This window comes from Lepisosteus oculatus, chromosome 4, assembly GCF_040954835.1.
Source record: "Lepisosteus oculatus isolate fLepOcu1 chromosome 4, fLepOcu1.hap2, whole genome shotgun sequence".
Classification (NCBI taxonomy): Eukaryota; Metazoa; Chordata; class Actinopteri; order Semionotiformes; family Lepisosteidae; genus Lepisosteus; species Lepisosteus oculatus.
Genome location: NC_090699.1, coordinates 24051863 through 24078878, shown reverse-complemented (window position 1 = coordinate 24078878; position 27016 = coordinate 24051863). Strand labels below are relative to the sequence as shown.

The window sequence follows — 27016 nt, the reverse complement described above, 5'->3', positions numbered from 1 at the left end:
CCCGTTAGTTTAAACAATGCTTACATTATATCACTATTTTATCCATGTACTTGTGCCAGTTCTAATCCAGATCAGCAGCATGTTTCTTGTAGGTATGTACAGATCTTAGATACAAACTCTGCTTTAAAATGTTTGCCAGAATGCCAGGAAGCAATTAATCAGTTTACTCAGAAGTGACCACATTGGCACGACCAGAATTTAGATTCTATATGGTGTTTTTGGAGCAGGTGCTGCTACATCAGCAGTGCAAGCTTGTAAATTAGCTGGCACAGCAAAAGGGTAACTTTGTTTGTTTATTCATTGATTGATCGTTCTTGTTGTCTTATTCATATCAGCCTATTTTGGTTTATTTTGTTATAAAAATAATCTCAGTATCTTGCAACTGAATTACATATGAATGCTCACGCATTTTGTTGTTTGTTTCGGTGACACTGCTGTATTAATCATACTAGTGGAGGCCTCTGGCTATTATGAACATATCATTTTTCTCTAATAAAGAGCACTAGGCTGACTGAATAGGTATTCAAAATATCAGACTGGAGGTAAAGACTAGACTGTGTAGATGGCTGGATAAATGAGTCAAATAGGCACAATGGGAAAGTGACTGTGAGATGGACAGATGTGAAATGACAGAAGCATAGGTAGCCAGTGGGAGTTCTAGTCCAATTCATTGATCCTGAATTCTTGATTTTTGGTGTTATTTAGTGTGCCATTTTTAGATCAAGTCACAGTATGAAATAAAGAATAAATGTAAAGTAAATACAAAGCCATTTCATTCTTAGAAACGTGATTAGTCTGTAGACAGTGGCATAAATCACTGTATTCAAAATTCATTCATCTTTCCTATATCGTTAAAACCCAATAAATCCTCTTGGAGAAGAACTTCAGTCTTTTTTTTATAAATCAGACTTTTTTCAATAACAAAATACAACAAAAAAAGTAGTTTGATTTATGTCTAGAAATTGCATACAATGTGGTTTAACTCTTCATTTTGTTCATGTGTTGCTTGAAAATAAACATTACTTATCTTGGCTTGTCAGACATTTTATTTTTTACCAGAAAGTCTTATTTAATAATTAGCAGTGGAATATCACAAGGAATGACTTAGTAAAAGGCTCAGTTGTTGTAAAGTGCGCAGTCCAACTAAGAAATATTTGGGATTAGCTACTGATAGCTGTGAAGTCTGTGTGATGTGCAGATGATAAGTGGATAGCAATAGAAATAGAGCAAAGATATGTGACCTTATTTGTGTGTGGGTCATGGGCTCCTGCAGATGCCATAAAAGCCAGAATTTATCATTTTTTCTCAAATGATTAAACACACAAGAATTCATTTACCTGTTACACTTCATGTATTAGAGGATATAATGTTTTCATTGTTTTGACTCTGTGGTAATAACATTCAGCTACCTGTTTTTTTACTCTAGTGTTGCACTCTATAAATGACCTTCTTAGAGAAGCCTTTAAAAAACAATTCCTAGTTTTCAGTTTTATAAAACTGCCAGGTGTTAAACTGTATAAATTACAAAAGTCTACCATGAGAATCCTGCTTTTTGTTTCTTTTGATAGGACTTGTGACACTGGTACAGGGTGAGAAGAATATAATTTCCACTGGGAAGACATATCATGCTCATTGTAATGTCAAATCTTAATACCTATCCAAAAATTCCCTGCATTTTCACACTATTAAAATTTAGTTTTTGTTTCCTTGCTCCCATATGAAAACAATCAAACTGAAACACAAGCATATTTCTCCGCATGGATAGCAATGGTTGTCAACAGAATACCAGCAGGAAGGAGCAGTGTTTAAGTTTAAAAAACGATAGAAATGTCAGACCCCATATGGAGTGTTTAAAAAAAACATAACCAGAAGCACTTTAATGATCTGAAAGCTCAGGAGGGCTTTGGTGCATGGAAACACAAAATTATTATAGGACAAAGTTTCATTTATTACAACAAAATGTCAAAGAGGGATGACATTAAGAATCCTTTAACACAGATCTAGCAAGCATTTTTTATCAATGTCTAACACTTCTTGGTGGAAAAATAGATCACACCCTCATTAAAAGTGTAAAATTGCTTTAGAGTTTAAGGCACTAATACATAAATTGCATTTAAATTTTAACCACAGCAATCATTCTGCATATCTAACACATTGATTTCATATAATAGGGCACTGCGGTGGCTCTGTAGCTAAGGATCTGCGCCTTTGGCTGGAAGGTTGCCAGTTCATATCCTGCGGCCGGCAGAGGAATCCTACTCTGTTGGACGTCTGAGCAAGGCCCTTGACCCCAGCAGCTCCAGGGGCACCGTATATACTGTATATGGCTGACCCTGAGCTCCGACCCCAAGCTTCACTCCCTGTGTGTGTGTCATTGTGTCTCATGGAGAGCATGTTGGGGTATGTGAAACAGACAAATTCCTAATACAAGAAATTGTATATGGCCAATAAAATAATCCTATCTTAGAATATTTCACTGGATGTTTCCTGTTGGGGTTTCTAGGCCTTAGCAAGTACCTCCTTGCCTGTAGAGAAGGTAGAACCTAATAGACCTGGAGAGGATCTAATCTAGGGGGAGATTAAAAATAAGGTAAAGAGCCACATGAATCTTCTGAAACAATTTAAACTCCAGATGTCTTTATGCAATTAAGAGGTTTTTTTTCTTGTATGTTTCATATCCCTGTATCATGGGCCAACAGTTTTCTAATTGTCTGCGTTTCTTTGATTGCAGTCCATAAATTCTAGATTAACTTTGTTGCTCCTTAATCAATTATTTTACAGCTCCATTAATTGTTTCTCATCCTCTGTGGAATGGGACTCAATAGCAAGATGATTATATCCTAAAATTAAAATCCATATTTGCATTGTTATGTAATTGCCTGAATGCAATTTTCACTGTTCTACAACATTCAGAATTGTTTCCCTCTAAAATAGTTCCAAACAGAAACTGAGCTCATATGAAGTATCACAAATGCAATTCGATTACATGATTCAAAGAATACACATCACTCAGTGATTCTGCATCCTGTGCATAAATTCTAAGTTATCAAAAATTAGTAAGGTCAAAAGTACTGTAGAAGATCTATTTCAATTAATATTGATTCATAGAAGGGTAACTCAAACACAAAGCAGCTACACAGTGCAGTTTCTAACGCTTAACTGAACATAAATTGTGAAAAAAATTAACATTCTAAATTGTAACTAAGCTAAAAGTGCCTGAACTGCCTAGCTGAGGAGTCAAATTAATAATTAATGATTTCCTTTTAAAATATTATTCCTATTTATTATTCATTATTTAAAATATTATGCGTCCAGTGCCCTCAGAAAAAAATGTCATTTATGTTAAAACGTGAAGTTATAAATGCTTTATAATAATATAAATGCTTCATATTAGCACGTTCTATGTAGCGAATTTTAAGTCAGTGTATTGTGTATTCCAGTTGTTAGAAAAATGTCATAACATACTGCCATAATTAAAACAGGCTCTTCCCTGTTGCTGGTCCTCAAGTCATTTTAGAACACACATAAAAAAGTGTCTGTCTGTGGTGCCACAAGATGTTTAAAAAATATGTTTTATGGTTAGTATATTTGGTCTAATACTTCTTTAAAATAATAAAAACAATGCCATGTAATAAATGTGGTCTATTCACATTCTTCCTATACCCTTCACTAGAATATTTCACCTAATATATTTTAGATTATCTGAACAAAACTTCTAATAAAAATTACTTTACAGTTTGAATTAATGTCTACAGGTCAAGGGGAATGTAGGTTTGTGTGTCTATCCACCTAATACGCGCCTATCCATTAATCATCAAATAAAGCATGGTCACAAACCAGGCTGGTAATATTATTTAGATTATTATGGATTAATCCAGGAATTATTCCATCCTCGCAAAATATATTGTACTAGATAAGACTTTAATATTGATGCATTTTCCCATTCTGTCAGTAAAATCAAAATAACCGAAGCTTAGAAGTTTACAACCCCCTTTCCAAAGATTTTGTAAAGTACAGCGCAAATGTAAGTGAAATTATTCATATGATTATCTGACAAACATACATATATTTTTTTGCAAAATGAAAACTTCCATATTTTTTAATAATACATGATGATTTAAAAACTACATTCTCCAATACAAGGGGAGTATGTTTCATTAGTAAATGAATCTAATACTTATTTCCATCTGTTGCTGAAGTAAAAGTGCAATATGTTATTGATTAGAAAACACTAACTCTATCAGAGAACATCCATAATCCATCATCTGTCAAATCAATATAGAGGCTGTTATGTGTTGAAAGGGAAAAATATGAGTGCCTTAGACCTATGCTTCAATCTGGGTTATGTCCCAAGTGAATTTTGACAGTGTACCCAGTGGACACCAGCTGCACATTGCAAACCATAACCGGCAGGTTATGCTTAACCAGAGTTCATGACTGAATAACAGAAGTGGTTTCAGATGCCAGAAAAGAGGTGCAAGGACTGAAAATCTCCATAGCAATTATTAATGACCTGCATTCCTGCTTGGCCTCGTAGCAGAGCTCAGGAAGAGTAAATGCACTCTGCATCACAAATCAGCCCTGGACCTAGGACTGATTTGTAAGGCTCTTTCAATCCATTTTATGATCTTTTACCTTAAATAACTCAATTTGCAGGAAATGTATCATGAAAGTATTCAAATAGAATATATATTGTTAAAAGTTATTTTTCTTTATGTCATTAATGCCTTCAAATCATATTGTCTTCATTTTTCAGAATATAATCTATTTAAAATATTGCACTGTTAAGCCTTGAGCCTCATAGATTTATAACTGACATGAAAGATTATAGTAATTCAATATTCAATACAGTAACATATCTCCGTACACAACTTTGCTCTTCAGCACAGTGCAGCTATACTGCTGTCAGAGTATTGGAATTACAATATCATGCTCATAAATGTAGTATGTCCTATTGATCAGAAAGATTGGAACTGATTTTTTCTTTTGTCCCCCAAGACCTGTAATATTATCTGACACTGCAATAGAGAAACAATCTAAAAGTGGCAGAAACTAATAAATTAAATGTTGTACTGTACCTCAGGAACTGTACATCACTACATCATCGACAAGTAAATCAGTAATACCCAACAACTGCAATATCCAAGCACTGTTATCAGCTGCAACAGCGGTGTGGTCTGGACAACCACTGTGTCCGCAGGTTTTTATTCCAGCTCAGCTCATTATTGGTCTAATTGGACCTACTCACCAGTTTTTCCCAGCTCGTCAGGTGCTGCTGCTTTAATAAGACCTGGAAAGTTCACAGACACAGAGACTTTTGTGGTCTGAATGGGACTATCCTGGACTATGACACCAATATGGTAATGGGATATTTATAGTATTGCACAATAAGGACAGAGAAAGTGTGCTGCGAAACAAGTTGAAAAGGGTTTTGAAACATCATTGTCCAGATGGACTGTACGTCAACAGCAATTCAGTCTTCAGTTTACCTGGACTAAGAGAGCCTAGTGCCCAGAGGACTCTAGGTATATTGCAGAGGCTTTTTTAGTACATTGTCACTGTATTGTGATAGAATTTTGCAAAAGTGCAGAATTCATCAGTGGGATGCCAAAAAAGAGCATTAATAATTTCTGGATTTAGTTCCCCCTGTTGATTACCATATGTCAGCTAAATAATCATGATCAATAGAGTTTCTCCACTGGGGGGCTCGGCTTGAGATTCATGATGTGGCTGAGCTAAAGACCCTTACCCTTTTCACTTTAAACATGATGACTTTTGATGTAGCTGGTTTGTAACCTTGCAATGACAGATTCTGTCAGCATATGAATCAGCCAGCAATTAAGACTCCTGACAGCTCTGAAAAAAAACGTGCAAAGATGCCTTGTTATTATTGTTCTGGGCTGTTACACAACTCCCAACAGCTGTGGCACTTAAGGGGGAGTCTTCTTTGTGCTGCTTCTTGAGGAATGGGGGGTGGCTTTAATAACTTCCTATGGTTTGGGAATAAGACTCAACAGAAATGACATTTTTTTGGGAAAGTAAAAGTAGAAAAGCTCAGAGAATGAAATAGTGAAGTTCATTTTTTGTTTAGTTTTCTACCAGGGTTGTAATTACAGTATATAGAATTAGCCAGGAATGCATGGGAATCAAGTGATATTGCCGACATAAGTATATTTAGCTGTTTCTCACTGTGTCAAGATTATTATATGCTACATGCTATGATCTGAATGTATAAGACATTAAAAATACTTCTTTAAATGCTTATTGTAAAACATATAAAGAAATTTTAAAAGGTACACTATGTAGACATTTAATATGTATGCTAATAACTGTTGGTTTTGATATCATTTGGAGCTTTTAATTTATGCCCTACTGATTTCATCTGAAAGTTACATTTTTCTATAAATTGTCAATCTGTCTGGCATCCTTCTGCCATAATATCATTGTACATCACCCTTTAATTTAATCCCATTTCTTTCTGAATTACTGATCCATTTAATTTTAATACAGCCAGAAAGACTTACTAAATACAGTCTTATTAAAACATATCAATTATTGTTTGCTAACATTGGAGTTTTAACTTGTGAAGAAAACATGTTATAAACAAATTACTTGTCAGATGCATCATCTTGGCCCAAGGCATTCCCTAAGAAAAAACATAATTGAAGAAATGAACAATGGCATTATAACCACGTTCTTTTCAGAAATCAAATTAAAAAAATGTACACTATTTTATTTTCAAGGCTGACAGGAAAAGAGAATAAAACCAGCATATACACAGTGGGATGGAGATAATTAAGCCTTAAGATAAGACACTCTCCCAGAAGAAAAGCTTTTTTAAGCATCAGTTTTGAAATATATCAGTAAAATACTGTGCAGGGGATTGTTTTCTTGCGTATATGAATTATTTCGTTATTAAACAGTGTTAGGGTTTTTTATGGTTTTTTTCTCACTGTGAGAAACCACTGGGGATACAGCACTTCAAATCAGTCGAGGCTGTGAGGGTGAATTCTAGAAGAGTAATCCAACACATGAATGCATTTAGTATATTGTTCTCTGGTGTTGACATCGTTAGTGGCTGAACAGTTTGGCGTTCAGTTGTGCTTACTTTCTGACTTATGAACACAGGCACTTCTGTTATAATGGGAATTCACAGAGCAAATGGAGCCTGCAGGGTTGAAATAACATTGAAGGGCTGTTCTTTATTCATAATTGAGAGCTATAAAGAAATAGAGAAGTGCCTTCACTTTGGAAATATGTTCTAGGTGAAGATTTTTAATTCTGCCTTGAATTAAACAAAAGTGATTTCTTATCTATTTTGCAATGGGCAAAATATAGCCCTTGGTTTTATATTAATCCCATAAATATTGAGAAAACTTCCTTGTATTCTCTTGTACTGTATATCGATGCTCTGTAGATATCCATGTGTCACTGCTACAAGTACAGTAGCCTGAAAATACATGCCTGTGTGTACATATGTACAGTAGCATTTAGGCTTTTATTCTCCAACTTTACAGAAAAGATCTCTACAAAGCCTCTATGCAGGAAAGTCTGTCATTTGCACTGGACTAAGCCCCTGTTCCCAAATCCACAGCAATCCACAGGATCAGTTGTGTGGTGCTCATTGCTGTTGAGAACCTGACATCATGATCACCCTTTTCAGGGGGATTGCAAGCATGATCCACATATTGAGTGGCTGTTCAAATCAAGATGCAAAAGATGTACACAGTTTTGAGGTGAACTCCTGTATTAAAGAGTGTCCATTCAGACAAACAAACAAAATTAGTTTCTGAGAGGAACAGGTCAAATGTAGTTATGCAGTCTAACCTAGCCTTCAGTACTCGTGTGCTTGAAGAAATATTCTAAGAGCTGCTTCCTAAGATGAAGATGATGGTAAGTTAATACATAGAAAGCAATCCCAGCTCCTAAGAACCTTAGTCCTTTAGGTCAGAGATTCGTGAGCAAAAATCAAGTAGCCCCAATTAATCAGGCATGTGTGTGTTCATAATGTAATTTGCTTTTAGTGATTTTATAATAGTATTCCTGTCCCACCTTTTCCTGCTCAAACCGTTTTTGGCCCTGCCTAAGCCTATTTTATCCACTATTATAATATATTTGGCTTTTTATTTTTTAAAATCTTAAACATGTAAAATTTTGTTTTGCTTGTTTATATGAACACAATTGCAGGCAATTAAGTACATGAAAGTGGGAAAAGGCAAAACCGTGAAACAGAAAAGAAATTGGCCAGCTAAACTGGGCCAGACAATTCCAGAATCTGTTTTATATTCTAATACATATGTTGTTTTTTACACAGCAATACCACTCTAGAAGTGGCACTGCACATCTCAAAATGCTCTGGACGTGCATACTTCCAGAATATATCACCTGGCAAAACCAGTAACATCATGGTAATAGCAAAACATATGCAAATAACATTTAGGGAGTGCATTAAGTATTGAACGTGCCTCTTTTACGAGAACTAGGATAACAACTTTGATTTTTTTTTTCTGGCCAACAGGCACCATCACATTTCTATTCACTTCCAGCTGGGGAGAAATTCAAACACAAATCCCTAATGCTCAGTGCAATTGCCCTATTATTGCCCAGTCATTTGCGAAAGAACAGTCTTCTTCATTTTGTGAAATTTGTATCAAAGCCAGGTGCAATGTAGACAGCATGCTGTGCGCATGGTGATGGTGAATTGCTACTTGGAATTCAAGTTTAAAATAAAATGTGTGGCTGTTTTTTTAACTACTGACTGCAGCATAAGTTGAGAGGAATCGTAAGAATTGTGATGAAGCTCTAAAAAACAGATCTTAGCATTCTAAATACTGATTTCACACTGAAACACAGCATATGTTTATCTTTCCAATTGCAATGGCATTAGAGTCCCTAAAATGTCCAGTAGCAGTTACTGTAGGTACTGTACAACCCAAAACACCATGCTCATTTGTTCAAGCTCTGCCAATCCATCGTTTTCATTTATTTGTTATGCTTGAAGAGGCTAGATTCAATAGTATTCTACCGCTGCCTTTTACAGAAGTCTCTGTTCCGAGAAAGCTCTGCTTGTTTGTAGAGTCTAAATTATTTTGAAATTTAAATCACATTTGTGCATTTATGACTAAAAGAAAAAAGAAAATGATATTAGAGTCCATATACTGAAACACATTTGACACATTGAAGTGAAAACTATAAATAAGCATGAAAAAGTTTGTAAACAAGAGGAAACCATTTGGCACAGTAAGCTCTTTTGGTTTTTAGAAGCTGAGTATTTTGAGGATCTCACCCATCCATTTCCTGAGGGAAGAGCTGGTATCAGCTAGAACAACATAGCTGGGTGTGTTGCTTCAGACCCACATAACTTTGTAAAAAGGTCTCCTGTTCTTAGTTATAAATACAGCAGTCCTCTGGATTGTGTTTCACTGTTCTATGACATTTCAAGATTTTTATTGTTTCTGTTTCTGTGCATTCCTAATTGAATAATGTTAAGTAACACTTAATTAGCTCTATTTATATCAAATATATGACATAAATACTGTATACAGTATGACAGTGGCATGGAGTATTCCAAGTACTTGACCCAAAGAAGGCTCCACAGCCAAAACGTTTTGTTTCTTTTATTCTCTTTTCAACATTGAAAAAAAACCTTTACTTGTTCCTTTGCAGCCTATGCATGCTGACGCAGCTACCTGCTTGAACTACTTCAAGATACATTTAAGTTATCTTGGGGACCAAGTAAAAAATGTAAACACTCCGAAGCAGGAATTACCTCTATAATAACACCTGCTTGGAGAATAGGAAGAATTCAGAGATGTATGAGTCACGGATTAAGCTTACAGTTTGTAACAGACATGTGTCCTCTCCCTCTTTTCCACCTTGCATAGAACGAAATGTGTGGCTGTCAATAAGATTTGACAGTGGCAAGAACTGAACATTCTCAAAAGCTCAAATTATAGTTCTGAATGAGAGAGCATTAATTAAAAAAATCAGAGGTGTAATAATCCTAATCATTAGACATCCATTCCAGAGGCATGATACAAGGGGCATGTACCTCATTAATCATCGCGTTATACTTGGCTTTGAGTAATTACCCATGCACAAAAAAAAGTTTCAAGGGTGTTTTTAAAATTACTGATTTTTACATGAGAGGTGTTGCACAGGTCATGTAGCACTTTTGCAATGGGAGGAGACTGTCTGTCTGCAAGTGATGAAATTATGTGAATGTCCTCATTTATCACTGGGCAGCATATATTAATTATATGACACCTTGAAAAATACAGTAGAGGGCAGGTTAGAAAATGGTTTACCTTCATATTCGAACAGAAACAGCACAGACAAGGCTTTAAAAACGGTGAAGGAGAGGACAATAAATGTCAATCCAGCCTTCACGTGATCAAATTCAAACGGATAAAATTTAATTTTTTTATTTACATATTAGATTTAGAGAGTTAATAATCGAGCAACTCTAACAAAGCAGGGCATGTCAACATTTCATAAACTGCAGAAAATATAGAACCCCTTGTTTTCTAGTTAATAGCTTCCTACCTTTCTGTTCACAACTGTAGTTAACAGACACATGATAAATTCATTTTCAAGACTTCAAAGAAATATAAGCTGTTCACTCTCAAGTGGAAAACTCTGTAATACGTAGTAGTGCTCCATGCAGTTTTATGTTATAGACTTGCAGTAGATAGATTATGATGTCGATTGATATACAGTACATAGATATGATAACCTCTCACCTACTGTACAAAACAGTTATGTACACTAATATATGTGTGTTGTGTTGTAGTTACAACCAAATCTACCTGTACTTTCTTTACCTGTACTGTTTAAAAATGCCTCTGATTTCTTTTAACACCAAGCAATTGTTATTGTATTAGATTACATAAGAATGGAAAAGGTATAGCTAGGGACAGTGAGCCCATGGCACTGCAGTGGGAGCTCTGGTAAAGCATAATAAATAGAAATCTCTTTACCAGGTAAGTGTTTGGATCAAAGATAAAAAACAATGTAAACACTGTACAGGCCTGTCATATGGGTCTGGTCTGTGGAATGTGAAAATTCCATACTTCAGAAAGGGGTCTTTTATTACTGTACTGTAATGTGAAACCTTCTGGATTTCGTCACTGGGGAGTCCTGGCAAAAGGGAGTGAGTAGGTTTCCATTAGTGGTTTTAACACAGTACACGTTCTGCAGATACAAGAGAAAATCTTATTTCATAAAAATCCAAAATCTTCTCACCTGACCAAATTCAGACAAAAGAAATTACTTTTTGTTTTAAAATGATCAGACTATTAACAGGTTTGCACTGGAGTAATCCTCATTATCTGAGATTCTGTTTCCATATGTTCTGCTTCAGCCAATTAATTAAGACCTCGCTAAACAAAGGACAAAGCGGGCCACTTGTCTCAGCTTCAGGCATAATAAGAAGAAGCAAATTCAACTATCTGTGCCAGTTAACTGGTAACCAAGACAGTTAATTGATCTTCATTACCTTAATTACAGCTCCAACGCAGAGAACAAGCTAATGAAGAGCCTACATTGTTAAATGATTCTATCAGAAAATAACCTTGGATCTGACCTTGATTTCTGCAAATGGAGAATAAAAAAAAAAAATGCACGATCTTCAAAAAGATACATCCCATGGTTTGCATTATACATTTTTCAAGGCATTTTTGTAGGTTTTGTATGGAGGCCCCTGTTTGCTTCACACTGGGGATTCGTATTTTGTCTGTCTGTTTTTTTATTTAAATAAATGCGGCTGAGTTTAAAGGTTTTACATCTGTCATGCGACTGTCACTAGTTCTGTGCTAACCTGTGTCCCAGAAGAATTGATGAGGACCTGATTTTGACAAGGTTTTTTCCCTTCAGTCACTTAGTGATCTCCACTTCACCAGGAGTCACTTGCTGTATGTGGGATAAACATGTGCATATGTATATGAATGTATATGTGCAGAAGACCTGCTTAGCATCCCAGTGCACAAGAGCTGTATGTCAGCAGCTAGAATAAGAAGAGTACAACTTTTAGAGCAGAGGCAGCATCCGCATCACACCCTTGCTAGTTTAATCTGATCCTACATCGCACTCTTCCTCTGTCAGAGCATTTTCATGCTCAGTGAAATGTACTGTTTTGTCCACATCAAAGTAATTCATTAAAAACTGCATGCTATGTTTTCCAGATTTTAAAAGTTACTGCCCATGAACCAGTGCCTAAAGGCCAAGAGTGGCAGGGGGCATTATCTTGTAGGGTGGGAGTATTATTAATTAGGAGGATATCAACCTAGGGACAGACAGCTTTTTCTAATGTGCCGCTGTATAGAGGCAGAGGGAAATCCTAAATTTAAAAAAAAACTGGTTAATATGCTGTTGTGTCACTCATTGCACAGTGTAGGGGAGCAATGTATTTATATTCCACACATGAAATGAACCAACCCTATTTCTGAGACTGTATCCAATTCCTTTCACAGACTCTGTATTAGAGAGTCCCAGGGAATATATATGCAGTCCTCAGTCATATTCCGGCTGTCCCCTTTTACTGAATTTCACTGACAGTAAAGGGAGATGGATGAGCCCTTGTAATGCCATTCAGAGAGGTCTGAACATACATCATTCAGGGCCAAGTAGTTATTAGTTGTTTTTTTTCTTTCGCAACTGGAGTGTCTTTATTTTCACTTCAGGTATTTCTTTGAAATTAATGTATGTTAAATTAAATATTCTAAAGGTTGATACATTAATTGCCATTAAATTAACCTCATGAAAGGTAAAACAGAAGTTTATTGTTTGGTTCTTAATCCAATTAGCTTTAATCTACATAACTTTAGGACAGCTGTGCAATATTAAATTAATGTAATGCACTGTTATGAAGTGTATGCAGAGTTGAACCTGCATCTTTTCTCTGTGGACAATTCACATAGTACATCTTCATTATTTTCATGCTAATATCTGTTATCAAGTATTCCCAATCTTCTAAGGGCAAAAATAATACTCAAATAAATCTAGATAATGTGTTAATTCCTGGCAGTGCAGTTTTGGAAGCTTTTATATGAGTTAAAATCCTCTTGATAAGCTCAGTGCCAGAGCTTTGTAATCCATTTCAGGAGTACAAATGCATTCCTTGTGAACATGAATTATGGCAATTGAGCCATTGGCATTAGAGCTGAGCACTGCTTGACCTTCATCTCTGATAGTTCCACTTTAATAATCAGAATACATGTTTTTAACTATACTGCAACAGCACGTTTACTGTCCTATGATTACTTTTCTAGTTAAATAGCATAATAAGGACCTTTGTCTGAATCATCTTAAAGTGAATGATTTTTTTTTGATAATGTAAACCTTTTATATAACATAACAGTTCCTCATATATTCTCCACATGCTTATATGTGGATATGTATGGATTAAAATATTAATATATGGATTAATATATATATATAATAATTTCAGATTCCTGTTTTAACATTCCATTGCACATCAGGGGTTTATCACATTCCATAAAGAGCTTTCTATGTAATATGTAGATCAGCCACTTTTTATATCATTAACCCTGAGGCTGTGGGACTGCCTCCATTTATTTGGCATACATAGCTGAACACAGCAAAAATGGATTTCTTTAAAGGAACTGTGTATGCCATTATCTCTGTAATTTTGTTTCTTGCAACCAAAACAAAATATGTACAGTATGCTTCCAAACAAGCCTGATTTATCAAGTTATATTCTGTGGTTTGTAAAGGAAAAATCACTTATGTAAAAAATAAGTGTAATTAAGCAAAGAAAATAAGTCTCAATTACAAATGTAAAGCATAACATATATTTTCAAGTGCTCTATAATGCTTAAACAACCTTATTTGTTTAGTGAGGTTTCCCAAAGACCAGTAAGTGACTGCCAAAATCAAGAAAATCACCTTTTCAGTATTTAATGTACTTAGATTGCCTTTATATGACCAGTAGCCTAGAGTGTACATACAGTAAAAGGACTCAACGTCATACTATTTTTTTCTTCCATTATAGTTGACTGTATAAACATTAATTCACACGTAAAGTACCTTAGTCTTGTCATAAAGGGCATGGTTATCCAGTAGCATCTTCCTCTCATGGCGTGCAAATCTTCTCAGGTCTCGCTCAAACTGCTAAAGAAAAATGCATGAAAAGGTAAACGTATTTATTGATTCATTTATTTATTTCTAAGAGGACTTTGTATGATATTATTATACTGTTCATATAGCCACCTTTTTTTTGTCTGCAGCTTGTACTGGTGTCATCTTGACCTGAAGATATACTATGCACCACAGATATACTATGACCTGTAGCCATATCATCACTTAACACTTTACCTTATATGTAAATATGTATGTATACATTGTATGTACTGTATATTGTTGTTCCTGTCTTTTTTTTCCTTCTGTCCATCTGTACACCGACACTGCTGCTGTAAAACAACCCCCCCCCCCCCAGGGATAATAAAGACTCTCGTACAACAGCACTTTGTGACTAATCTCAACAAAATCCACATTGGGGCATTCATTACAAAATGCAATTTATTAATCTCTTTCAAAAGCATTTTACATTTTCATTTGCAGTAATATTCAGGTATGCATTGTACTTGCTGATAAATCATGTTTACAGTTTGGTCTATTCTTCTCTGTGCGTAAGGTTAATGTTTAATTTTCTTAATTGTTCCTTTCCTCTCTGAAGGTCATCTAAGGTTTGTACTGCTGTGGAGTACAACAAATATTTAATTCCTTGTATTTATACAAGCACAATTCAACTTGAACAATACTAAAAAGATCTAAATACAGGATGGGGCATTGTAGCCATTATGCTACAAGCAGCAAACTACACAGCAGATCAGGTGGAGAAGCAAGGCCTAAAGTACCAGGAAACTGTGGAGTGATCTTGGTACTTTCTTAAACAATATCCAATTATATCCGTCTGCTCTTTTCCTCTGTTGTACTCTCATTGTAAACCAATGCTGATATGCAATCTATTGTAGTTCAGTAGGTCTGTTAGTGCTATTGAAGACAGAAACCGTGCTGTGTTTCACCACAGAAATACAGAAGACAGCTGCGTGTGCTTCTGTGTTGTACCAATGAAGTACAAAAAATGTAATGACGTCTGCTGATGGGCCTGTCCCATAACACTGATGCGATGAATCGACTTTTTATAGATTCCTGAATTGTTGTAAGTCCCTTTACAGAAGCAGAACTGTAGAGATACCACTCCAGCTCCCACTTGTGCATGAACTAATTCATAGTGACCTTTTCAGCTCCAGTCTGGAGGCTACAGAGCACTAGCCAACCAGACAGTACAACTGAGAATTGCCCTCACATGTTTCTGCAGTACCCATTTGATAGCTTTTGACTTCATTTTAAAGAGACATGATTTGGAACTCGCAGGACTGAAATCTCTTGCAGGCATTATGGAAGATCTCCCAGGTGCAAAAAAAATGTAATTACAGTTGACACACTAAGAACAATTTGACAAAACACCTGAAATGTGTAAACAGGGGCTTCATCACCCTTCTTCTACAGACTCATCAAAGCAATCCAGAATCCCCTTTCAACACTATCTCCTTTTGCATTTTTTATGTTTGTTTTTTGTCCATTATGGTACTTTGCACCAATGTTCTTCAGATTTTATCAGTACTATTAAAATGTGTCTCCTTACCCTTGAGCCTGTCCAGCCCAAGAGTGCAAAAGCGAAATTATCCACAGGGGGGGCAACAAAATCCACTCGTATGGCTTTCCAGTCCTTCTGCACTCTGCCGGCCGCCAGCTCCTTCTTCAGTTTGATTATAGCGAAGCACTTCTGAAAGTGATCCATTGCCTCAAACTTTCTGCACGGCAGTCTGGTCTTGTCAAATGTAGATTCAACAATATCATAATACAGCAAAATGCCCTTGAAGGGGAAAGAATGATAATTACATCATGTTAAAGATGAGTTTTTGACAATTATATACTGTATATTGTATTTTAAAATAAGAAATTGTAAGACATGACCACACTGACTCTAGATTGCAAAACTATTGTCAGCTCAGATAAGTTACATACACAACATTACATAATGTAAAGTGGTTTACCATTTGACAGGTGCAGAGACATACATACTGTAACACAACTGCTTTAAACAACACAACGAAAGCACTTTTTGAGTGATTCAAGTGCATTGAAATGTTAAATAATTTCAGGTTTCAGCAACTGATTAATTTGCACTTACTGCTCTTGGAATTTCAGTCAAAAACAAAAATCAAATCAAAATTGATACCAAACGGCCATTCCAAATGTATTAAATCACTATGTGATAAGCATGCACTTCAAATCACCTCTATAAAACCACACTTTCAAGCTCAAAAATCAGTTCTGTCACTGCTGCCTTCTAAGATGGGTAAGGTCCTGAGTAATCAGATCTCCATTTATCGACAATGACCTAGTATGTTAGGAACTACACTGTGCTATAAATTATGAGTGATTTTTGTTTTAGTCAGAATATCCTCTTTAGGCTTAGTCTTTCCAAATCTTTATTACTTTAATTCTATTGTTGTCAGATCATTTAAGAAGAACGTGGCCATAATAATTAGTGTGTACAGTGTACTGTATATCAAGTTATAAAATCACTGAATTATCATAAAACCCTTACATATAAACATTTTGCACAAGGCAAAGATGGTAATTTTTATTTAAATTTGGAAACCATAACAAAACCCTGACAAAGTGCATCTTTAAATTTGATACATACAGTAAAATGATTTTATATGTCCCTGTTCTCTGCTGGCATTTGGAACACACTCTTTCTTACTGAACAAGCTACATGTAAAAAGTCTTTGTACAGTACATTTTTGCATGTTTAATTTGCAGGCATATTAATATTAATAGCATAATAGAATTGTAAGATAATTACTATGTAGGAGATGACAGGTACATAATAAAGGTTACTATAATTTGATAGGTAATAATTATTTAATAATTTCCAGGGGTGTAATTTGCAACATTTTATCTTGTTAGAAACAGCAAATTGAAATAACACATCTCCAAAAGTATTAAAATCTTTTCCTTGTACTGTAGCTTACTAATTTTAGTGCTGCATTAAAAATCAGTGCTCATTATTCCACAGAACATCTTGGCATGAGACAAAATAAATTATGTGTTTTCAGTATACACCATAGGGAGTTCCAATCCTTAGCAGTTAAATGTTGCACTGGAAAAAAATCACTTAAAGTAAGACACTGACGTTCTAAAGAATGAGAAGAAAGAGATTCGTCTCCAATGGCCTAGGATGAACAGGAGGCTAAATTGATTTCCTTTGGGTTCCAGTCCAAGTTTATTATTTAGTTCCCCAGTTTTGTGAATGCTGAGGCGATTAACATTACAGACTGTCGATTTAATTCCAGACCCAGCAGTAATTGTTAGGTTACAGTACCCTATTTAGCACCCATACAGTGCCTTGCGAAAGTATTCGGCCCCCTTGAACTTTTCAACCTTTTGCCACATTTCAGGCTTCAAACATAAAGGTATAAATTTTTTATTTTATGTGAAGAATCACCAACAAGTGGGACACAATTGTGAAGTGGAACGAAATCTATTGGATTTTTGAAACTTTTTTAACTAATAAAAAAATGAAAAGTGGGGCGTGCAAAATTATTCGGCCCCTTTACTTTCAGTGCAGCAAACTCACTCCAGAAGTTCAGCGAGGATCTCTGAATGATCCAATGTTGTCCTAAATGACTGATGGTGATAAATAGAATCCACCTGTGTGTAATCAAGTCTCTGTATAAATGCACCTGCTCTGTGATAGTCTCAAGGTTCTGTTGAAAGCGCAGAGAGCATCATGAAGACCAAGGAACACACCAGGCAGGTCCGTAATACTGTTGTGGAGAAGTTTAAAGCCGGATTTGGATACAAAAAGATTTCCCAAGCTTCAAACATCCCAAGGAGCACTGTGCAAGCGATCATCTTGAAATGGAAGGAGTATCAGACCACTGCAAATCTACCAAGACCTGGCCGTCCCTCTAAACTTTCAGCTCAGACAAGGAGAAGACTGATCAGAGATGCAGCCAAGAGGCCCATGATCACTCTGGATGAACTGCAGAGAACTACAGCTGAGGTGGGAGAGTCTGTCCATAGGACAACAATCAGTCTTACACTGCACAAATCTGGGCTTTATGGAAGAGTGGCAAGAAGAAAGCCATTTCTCAAAGATATCCATAAAAAGTCTCGTCTAAAGTTTGCCACAAGCCACCTGGGAGACACCCCAAACATGTGGAAGAAGGTGCTCTGGTCAGATGAAACCAAAATCGAACTTTTTGGCCACAATGCAAAACGATATGTTTGGCGTAAAAGCAACACAGCTCATCACCCTCAACACACCATCCCCACTGTCAAACATGGTGGTGGCAGCATCATGGTTTGGGCCTGCTTTTCTTCAGCAGGGACAGGGAAGATGGTTAAAATTGAGGGGAAGATGGATGCAGCCAAATACAGGACCATTCTGGATGAAAACCTGTTGGAGTCTGCAAAAGACCTGAAACTGGGACGGAGATTTATCTTCCAACAAGACAATGATCCCAAACATACAGCAAAATCTACAAAGGAATGGTTCACAAATAAACGTATCAAGGTGTTTGAATGGCCAAGTCAAAGTCCAGACCTGAATCCAATCGAGAATCTGTGGAAAGAGCTGAAAACTGCTGTTCACAAACGCTCTCCATCCAACCTCACTGAGCTCGAGCTGTTTTGCAAGGAAGAATGGGCAAGAATTTCAGTCTCTCGATGTGCAAAACTGATAGAGACATACCCCAAGCGACTTGCAGCTGTAATCGCAGCAAAAGGTGGCTCTACAAAGTATTAACGCAAGGGGGCCGAATAATTTTGCACGCCCCACTTTTCATTTTTTTATTAGTTAAAAAAGTTTCAAAAATCCAATAGATTTCGTTCCACTTCACAATTGTGTCCCACTTGTTGGTGATTCTTCACATAAAATAAAAAATTTATATCTTTATGTTTGAAGCCTGAAATGTGGCAAAAGGTTGAAAAGTTCAAGGGGGCCGAATACTTTCGCAAGGCACTGTATATTCGCAGTTCTCAAAAAGGTCTCAAAAAGAAATAGCAGCTGAATTAATGGAGGCTGCATTTCCAAAATGATGTCCACTTTGTCAAGGGAACCGCTTCATTGAGATACCCAATGATATTGCGCCACTCTTTTTTTAATTTCATAATAATTGACCGGATTTCTCTGTATCAGAAAAAACACTAGCAATTTCCATTAGGTAAGCTTTCACAAACTTTCTGAGCCAAGATAAGACATCAGTGCAAACTGACTTCCACACAGAATCTCAAATCAATCATCGCAGCTCTCTTCAGTCCTACCACAAACGTCAGAGAATCTGGCTGAAATTTGCTGTGTGTGAAAGCAGAAGTAGAGTTATTCCCAATCTAAAAAACACAGTGTTTTGTATTTGCTATCACAATTATAGGGAATGTTTTATGGAATGTATTTCCTTCTGAGCTTGAGATCTATAACAAATGCAGATATCGAAACTGATATGCATCCTGTACTTCTCTATAATCCTACTTGGTTTTCCTGAAAAGGGGTCAGAATACCCATTTTCCCTAAAAAATATTCGGAAAAGCTGACCTGAATATGTTAAATGCGGTTCACACAGTAACATATGTAACCTAATTTTCTCAAATCAGTTTACAAATTTAAAGTGATTGTTCCTATCTTTTTTTGATACAGAATATTTAAAGCTATCTGAAGTTAATTTATTCATAGCTGGAAGAAAAATAAATATGTGGGGAAACCTTGTGAAAACTGAAAGGTCAGTTTTTGTTGTTTTCCGGAATGCCATCAGACATTGCTGCAGACAAGTGTGAACAGCATGTAACTGTCATTGTTCAGCCCTAGATAAGTAAACATAAAAGTCTGGATCAAATGTCATTTCTCAAAGAAAAAAAAAATTGATAATCCCTTTAAGAGGTAGATTACTATGCAAGCTTTAGAATTTGTCTGAATGTTTTGTTTTCTTTTGATTTACGGTTTGCTCACAGTATTAGCATCTTCTAGATATTTGGAAGTAATCTGAAGCTCATGTTGCAGGCATTTGAAAACCTTTCTTTCTTCTGTGCAGTATTATTGACAAATAATTTCCACAAGGTATTGCGCCTGTTTCATTCAAAGGAACACTGATGTATTCATCAAAACAGTAGCATTTCATCTTCTGTTTCAAAATTTAAAGAAGGCAAAGCAGCAACAGAGGCACGAACCGGTAATTGTAGTGTTACTGAAACGGCCTGTGTGCCAACACAAATAACAAAGATATTGCAGATACTGAAGGAGTGATTGCAAAAAAATGCAATTGTTCTATAAAAGTGTAGAAGCATTTTGTGAGTCGCTACAAAAAAAGAGAAATACTGTACATAGCCATATTAATTTAAACCTCTTCAAATGGTCTTCATAAAAATATATCAGGTCCGCACTACGAATAAAAAACGTGATTTGACAGTTTTTCTTTTTTACATTTACAGTACATTGATTTTTTTTCATGAATCTAGCTGATTGCCTCCTCATTTTGTTTTAAATCTTCTGTCAGAAAAACAAAATTGCTTATAATTTTTGTTGGCTTGGTAGTAATCCAGTACAAAATAGTCAAAAGTACATACTTACTGAATTTCTCTTGAAGTGGTACTGTAATTTAAGCATATTGTAAAGTAAAACATAGAACTGACAGTTCAATTAATACTACATAAATATATTACACATAATTATATATAAAAAATGAAACTACAATTAAACTACAAATCATTGAAAACCCTTGCTTAAAATTGTTATAGATGTGTTTTATGATTGCAATGGCCTTTTTTGAATGACAGCATAGACACCGATATGTCTATATTTTTATATATGTCTCAAGTATGATTTTAAAGTGCTTAGTACTATATGATTTTTAAAGCAGTTTTCATTTTTACTGCAACCTGAGACATAACCTTCACCATGGCTTGCAAGTAACATTTTATGACTCAAAATTTATCAGGCACATTTTTTACAAGGACATTTTTGGGAAAGATATATTTTCCCACCCCACGGGCTAAAAAAGGCTATAATATTAGGCCTCTGTGATAGCTTGCTCCTTGAGGGTGAGATTGTGGATGACAAGGTTACAAGACTTAAAGTCAACCTCTGTTACCTCCACTTAATCACTGCTTCCAGAGTCTCCGGGGATCTGTCAGGTTTTACAGCATCTATTCCACAGAACGCACATAACTCGTCCTTTTGTATCAAACCATTTACCCTTATCTGCTTGGCTCTAAATTCCTCTCCATCTGAAGTGAACCTTCATAACACTTGATGAAAATATCTCAAAGTGCAGTGTTTATTTTTGGTTAGGTAGTGATGGAGAGGGCCAAGCTAATTGTCTGTAGATCTGGACCTCTGAGGCAATAAAAAAATTGAGTTTATTTTTAAATCCAGCAATGACAAAGAAGGGCCTGCAGCCAAGCTTCAGAAACCAACACTTCATCAAATGTTTTTCTCTTTTTTTTACTACACGTTTACAGTGAGGATTTCAGGGATACTATTGGCATTGAGGGACACTTTCCTTTTATATTCCTTTAGCCCCCTCATTATGATTGATTTCTTTGCTGAATGTACATAGGAACCTTCTCACAAAAATATATAAATGCTACCGAAGCACATGCTCCTTAATTCAGCCTTTCCCAAGTATTCAGAAACACATTACAAATCAATGCGGCTAATACCTTCTCTGTTTCAACAAAGTGTCATGGTGTCTTCACCCTGTAAGAAATCTAGCAGGCAGCCTGTGTTGAAATGTATAATCAAGTCTTTTTTACCTTCCATTGCCTGGATACACCTGACAATCTCGAGCCCCTTACTTTTATGCTTTCTGTCTGTGTTGACTGCAGTTCACCCACCTCTTCCTCTGTTATCCTTTCTTCTTCTTACTACCGCTCTTTAATATTCATAGCCCCACTTATCTGTTTACTCCTTCCTACTCTGTTTGAGAACAAAGGATGAGCTTGGAAATTGCATATTGTTGTGAAGCTTCCGCTCAGTACTAATGGCTCACAATCAGGATTCGTTTTGCTTTATTATATGAGATGAGCAGGGACTCTGGCAGGGTTTGTTCAGCTTCGGTCCTGTTGTTATGTCAGCAACATTCTCAAGAGAGGAATGTCATATCTCCAGCTAAGAGTCAATTACATTTTACCAATGGCTTGTCCTACTTTTACAACATGAATTAATGAACCTGTGTCTTTTTGTGTGTACAGAGCAACCTCCCTCTCCCAGTGCAGGCCAAGACAATGTAAAAAAATTCAGTGTGTGCTGCCTTTGTTTCATGTTTCCAAATCCAATATAAAACTGAATTTACTCAAGGAATTCAGCCATATGCAGAGATACAGTATTGGCATAAAAGAGAGTTCATACAGTGAAAAGTAAAAAATGTTTAAATCAACACGATGTTCATTCTGTTATATGAAGAAGAAAGGGTGTTTTTAAAGTGACAATTTCAGTCACCCCCTGTACTTGATCATACAGATATGAATGTCCTGTACCTGATTTTGCAGTCTGTTAATCAATCTATTGAGCAGCCACACCTCCTTCCCCATCTCAGGAGTGGTGATTAGAAAATCCACATCATGGCCACACTCCTTTCCCCTAAAAAGAGAACATAATCAAATTTAAAATATGCATAATGATGAAGACAGGCAAAGTTTCCTCTTCAGTAACACTTCTTAAACTTCTTAAGACTTGTCCTCAGTACTACAATACTGCTAAATATGGTATTCCGAAGATTTTATTTTTAAACAACTAATTGTTTCTACATCATTGACTTAAAAGCTTTTCTTGGCACAGCTTTCAGAATCATTATTATTTTACATAATTGGATTATTATAAAATAATTGCATTAAAACAGAAACAGTAGCATTATTTTTCCTTACCGCTCAGACTATAAAAGCTGTGTTTGCAAAAGTGTTTGCATGAAAATGATATTGTTAGGAGAGGTCAGTTCAGACAAGATGGAGACTACCGTCTGAACTACATTGGCAGACAAGCTGTGAGGAAAGACCTGCTGTTCACAGTCACCTGACCAACTGGTTTAAGACAATCGGTTGGGTGATTTATTAAAAACTAGGAATCTGAAGCTTCCAGTGTCAGTCAGCATCTGCTGTCTGGAAAGAGAGGGCAGATGTCCTGAAATGCAGACTGCGCCGGAGGGAGAGACAGAAGCAACTGACTGAATGACTGACTGACCAAGCAGGCAAAAAAGAATGTGAATGTTGAGCTTTTGAGTTTTTGGAGGAGTCTCAGAGAGACTTTGTTTTGGAACCAGTAAGCTGCTACCGATAGTGAGGGATTTTTGATTAAGTCAAGTCAGTCGCTCAAAGAGGAACTTTAACTTTTGTTTCGCTGTCAATAAAAGCATAAAATCTCTTTACCTTATCGAGGATTTGTGTCTGATTTACCTAGACCTGTTTATGACACCCCACGCCAGGGTGGATCACACTTATTTTCTGAGCACTGCATATTGTAAGTGCACCCATTAATCAGACATTAGTGGCTAATCCCACTGATTCATGAAAACAACAAAGTGAGAACATAAGTATACTGTATGTCCAGCAATTTAAAACTTTTTGAAACATAGGCAAACTTAATTTTGTTGTCAGTGTCACGATTGTAGTCCCTCTTCCTTAAGGGCGCTCCAGCTCTTCCTTGTTTGCCTCATTCCCTGCACCTGTCCCCTGTTCCCAGTCCACCTTAAAAGCCAGGCGCTGACATTAATCCAGGCTCTGCATCTGATTTCCATATCGTGCGAGCCCGGGACCTGAGTGCGTCTGGCTCCGTTATGTTTTTAAGTCCCTGTCCCTGTCCCTGTCCCTGTCCCTGTCCCTGTCTCTGTCCCTGTCCCTGTCCCTCCTGCCAGTTCCGACCAGGTTCCTGGTTTTAATCTGTTTGTTCCTGATGGACCACCTGGTTTTGGACTTTGTCCGTTTTTTGGATTCCCCTCTGGATTTTGGATTGTTTGCCTCGGCCACACCTCCCCGGATCACCAACACTGCATGGACACGCCCCCTGTTTTCATCCCCGTATTCCTGCATGACTTTTTTCCCCAGTGTTTCCTCACTTCTTCGGATTGTGTCGTCCGTATAGGGTCCGTATAGGGTTACAAAGAACTGTTCGTTACAGTCAGATATTAAAATGCATTTTTAAAAAGTATGCAAGTAGAGCAACCATTGGTTATATCTTGTCATAAAAAGACAAAAAAAAAGTATTGGGATGGCAACATGAGTTAATATGTCTGAGACTTCCTTTCTAGTTTTTCCAATTGTAAAGATCTGGCACTGCACTGCAGTTAGCCTTCCAGGATCATTTCAAGCTGAGAAATTCCTCCTGCAGGAGAAAGGCTTCATTTACATATCTAGCGTCAGACAACACCAAAGTCAGTGCTGCTCCAACAACACATGTACAATATACTGTAACAATCGCGTGTGTAATTAACACAGCAAGGAAAACTGCTGGGCATAACCTGATTAGGTATTGTCTGAAATTCAGCTCTTTTCTATTTGATATTCAAATCCATTGCATAATTCTAAAGACAGTAATTAGTGATTATGAGTCTCAATACCTTGCAAGCAAGGGATTGGGAATTTATATACAGTGGAAATCTAGACCAGTGTTAACTCCCTTCTTCAACTCTGTTCAGAACAGTCTATTCATCTGGATAGACTTCAAAGGGACCATACCATTGTTTGAATGGGAGCTAAAAGGATTTTAATAAGTTATATTTATTAATGTACTGTCTATTTTCCAAATGATTGCATTAAACAAAACAGCATGTGTAGCACAAATGCAGGAAAATAAAGTGCAGGATTACTTTGTAGTCAATTCCTCAGTGTGAATCGTATTTGATATCCTAATTAACAAGAATTGTAAAGAATGACAGATGAAAAGCAGAAAGAAATTATTTGTCAGGCAGAAGCAGTTGAGAAGTCTAGAAAGGTCATCACACCATGCCTAATTCATTGTAGGAAACATTAAATGCTCAGCATTTAGAATTCAATGAGCCATGCCAAGAAATTTGAAATTCACTTTAACATGGGGGACATCAACTAGAAACATTTTGATTAAAATAAATGAAACCTGAGCTTCATGTTTAATCGGTGAAAAAAAAGAAAATAAACTTTTATCTCATATGCTACTCAATGAAAGCATGAAATTGAAATTCAAGCAGTTTATTTATTGTGAGTCTTGAATTCCTGTCATTTTCTGCTACTGGAAATAAATTCAGGAATCTGTTTCCTGCTGCAAGATTATTAATATAAGGAAATATATCAGGTGAAAAATGTATTTGTATGCGTGTACTGTATCCACTGTATAGATGCATTACACTGTAGTACATCTTCTCAAGTCTTCTTGCCTGTCATACCTCACCTCACTCATTATTCCTGTTAACACCATTTCATACTGTATTTCCTTGTTTTAAAAACATTTTTGCAGTTGCAATTTCAAATTCAATATGATCAGCAGAGTGTTGGTCTCCACAAAGGACAAATGATTAAAGCAAACCATGAGGAAAAAGGTTAAAATTCTTCCTCTTTAACAACTCTAAAACAAGAGGAAGAATATTATTGGATTCTCTACTGGCTGATTCAGCAGTACAAAAGCACCTGCAATCTCAGGATACTTTCTACCACTGTCTTAATTGGAAAAACAGCAGACAAACGTATGTCCCTGAATACTATTGAGTAATTTAAAATTTATTAGTACAGGATGCACTTTGCTGTGCTTGCAAATAAGTAAATTTTGTATACCTCCTTAAAAACATTTGAAAATTTGTCTTTCAACTGATTAAATTAAAAATCCAATTTATTTCTGCAACCATGTACACTTAAGCACAAATGGATTATGCTTAAAAAAATAAAACTAGTATGCTCAGCTGGTGCATGTGCACCTCAGAACTGGAAATGGCATCTAGCTGCCACACATCTGTGCATATTCTGCATTTAAATCAACTACCATCAGCATAAAATGTGACAATATGAGAGGAGCTTTTTTCCATTGATGAAATGTTTCTTCTCTAATGGCACACCTTGACAACTTAGAATTATTTAGCATTGCTTGCTCCTGCAACCCAACATGTTTACTTGAAAAGTTAAATACATTCATAAAGGCACTGATAGACAGTTCACAAACAATAAATGTGTGCAGTTTAAATATATAGGTATCACCTTTTGTGTGTTTTTTTAATTGAAGTATCATCTAGAGCAGTGGTTCTCAAAGTTCTATGGTCCACGGACCACTTACACCAAGTCACAGATGTGGTGGAGCACCTATGCCTACTGTATGTCCACTTCTTACCCTGTAAAAATCATCACCTATTTCCGTACTACAAATAGCTAATATTGAATTAAATTTTATGAAAAGTACTTATATTTTTACAAACAATGCTGTATATTTTCCAAATGTTTTTATTACTTAAAAAGTTAATGTGAAGAATGGAGCTGCTTTTGTTGAGCAACCAGAGAAATGATATCTGGATCCAAGCTGGACAACTCTCATGTCCGCACGAAGACATCACATCAAGCACACCTTCTACTTCCTTGAACATCACATTTATCAAGCTGTTGGAATTAGAATAACAGCACTGCTGGTATGGTTCACAAATTACGTCACTCGCATTTTCACTTCTATTCTGCATCTTACTCGCACTTGTACTGTCACTGTCGTCGCTATATTTGCGTTTCGGAGTCCCAGATTTGAGCCAGTGCTCTATAATAACCCTTCTGCTTCGACTGCTTCTTTAAATTACACTTTTAACTTTCTATCAAAGATATTCAAAAGTAAGAACAAAACGGCACGAACAATAATCAGTGCAGTGGTCGAACCACACTCACATATCAAAACGAAAACATCGTAACCATGCAATCATGACAACTAGTGATGTACGGGTTGACTCGGGTTCAAAAAAAGATTTTAGATGGGGTTGGGCGGCTGCGGGTTGAT

At 36.3% G+C, this 27016-nt stretch overlaps 1 protein-coding gene across 3 annotated transcripts in view; it reads right to left on the bottom strand.

The window, feature by feature from the left end:
- Positions 1-27016, bottom strand: part of dntt (deoxynucleotidyltransferase, terminal) — an 88429-nt gene that overhangs the window by 14202 nt on the left and 47211 nt on the right. For all 3 annotated transcript variants that reach the window (XM_015346708.2, XM_069188970.1, XM_069188971.1), the window contains exons 8-10: positions 22567-22669; positions 15668-15898; positions 14047-14130 (exon numbers count right to left, since the gene is read on the bottom strand). In XM_015346708.2, coding sequence (XP_015202194.1) covers positions 14047-14130; positions 15668-15898; positions 22567-22669 — 418 coding nt within the window. The remainder of the gene's footprint in view (positions 1-14046; positions 14131-15667; positions 15899-22566; positions 22670-27016) is intronic.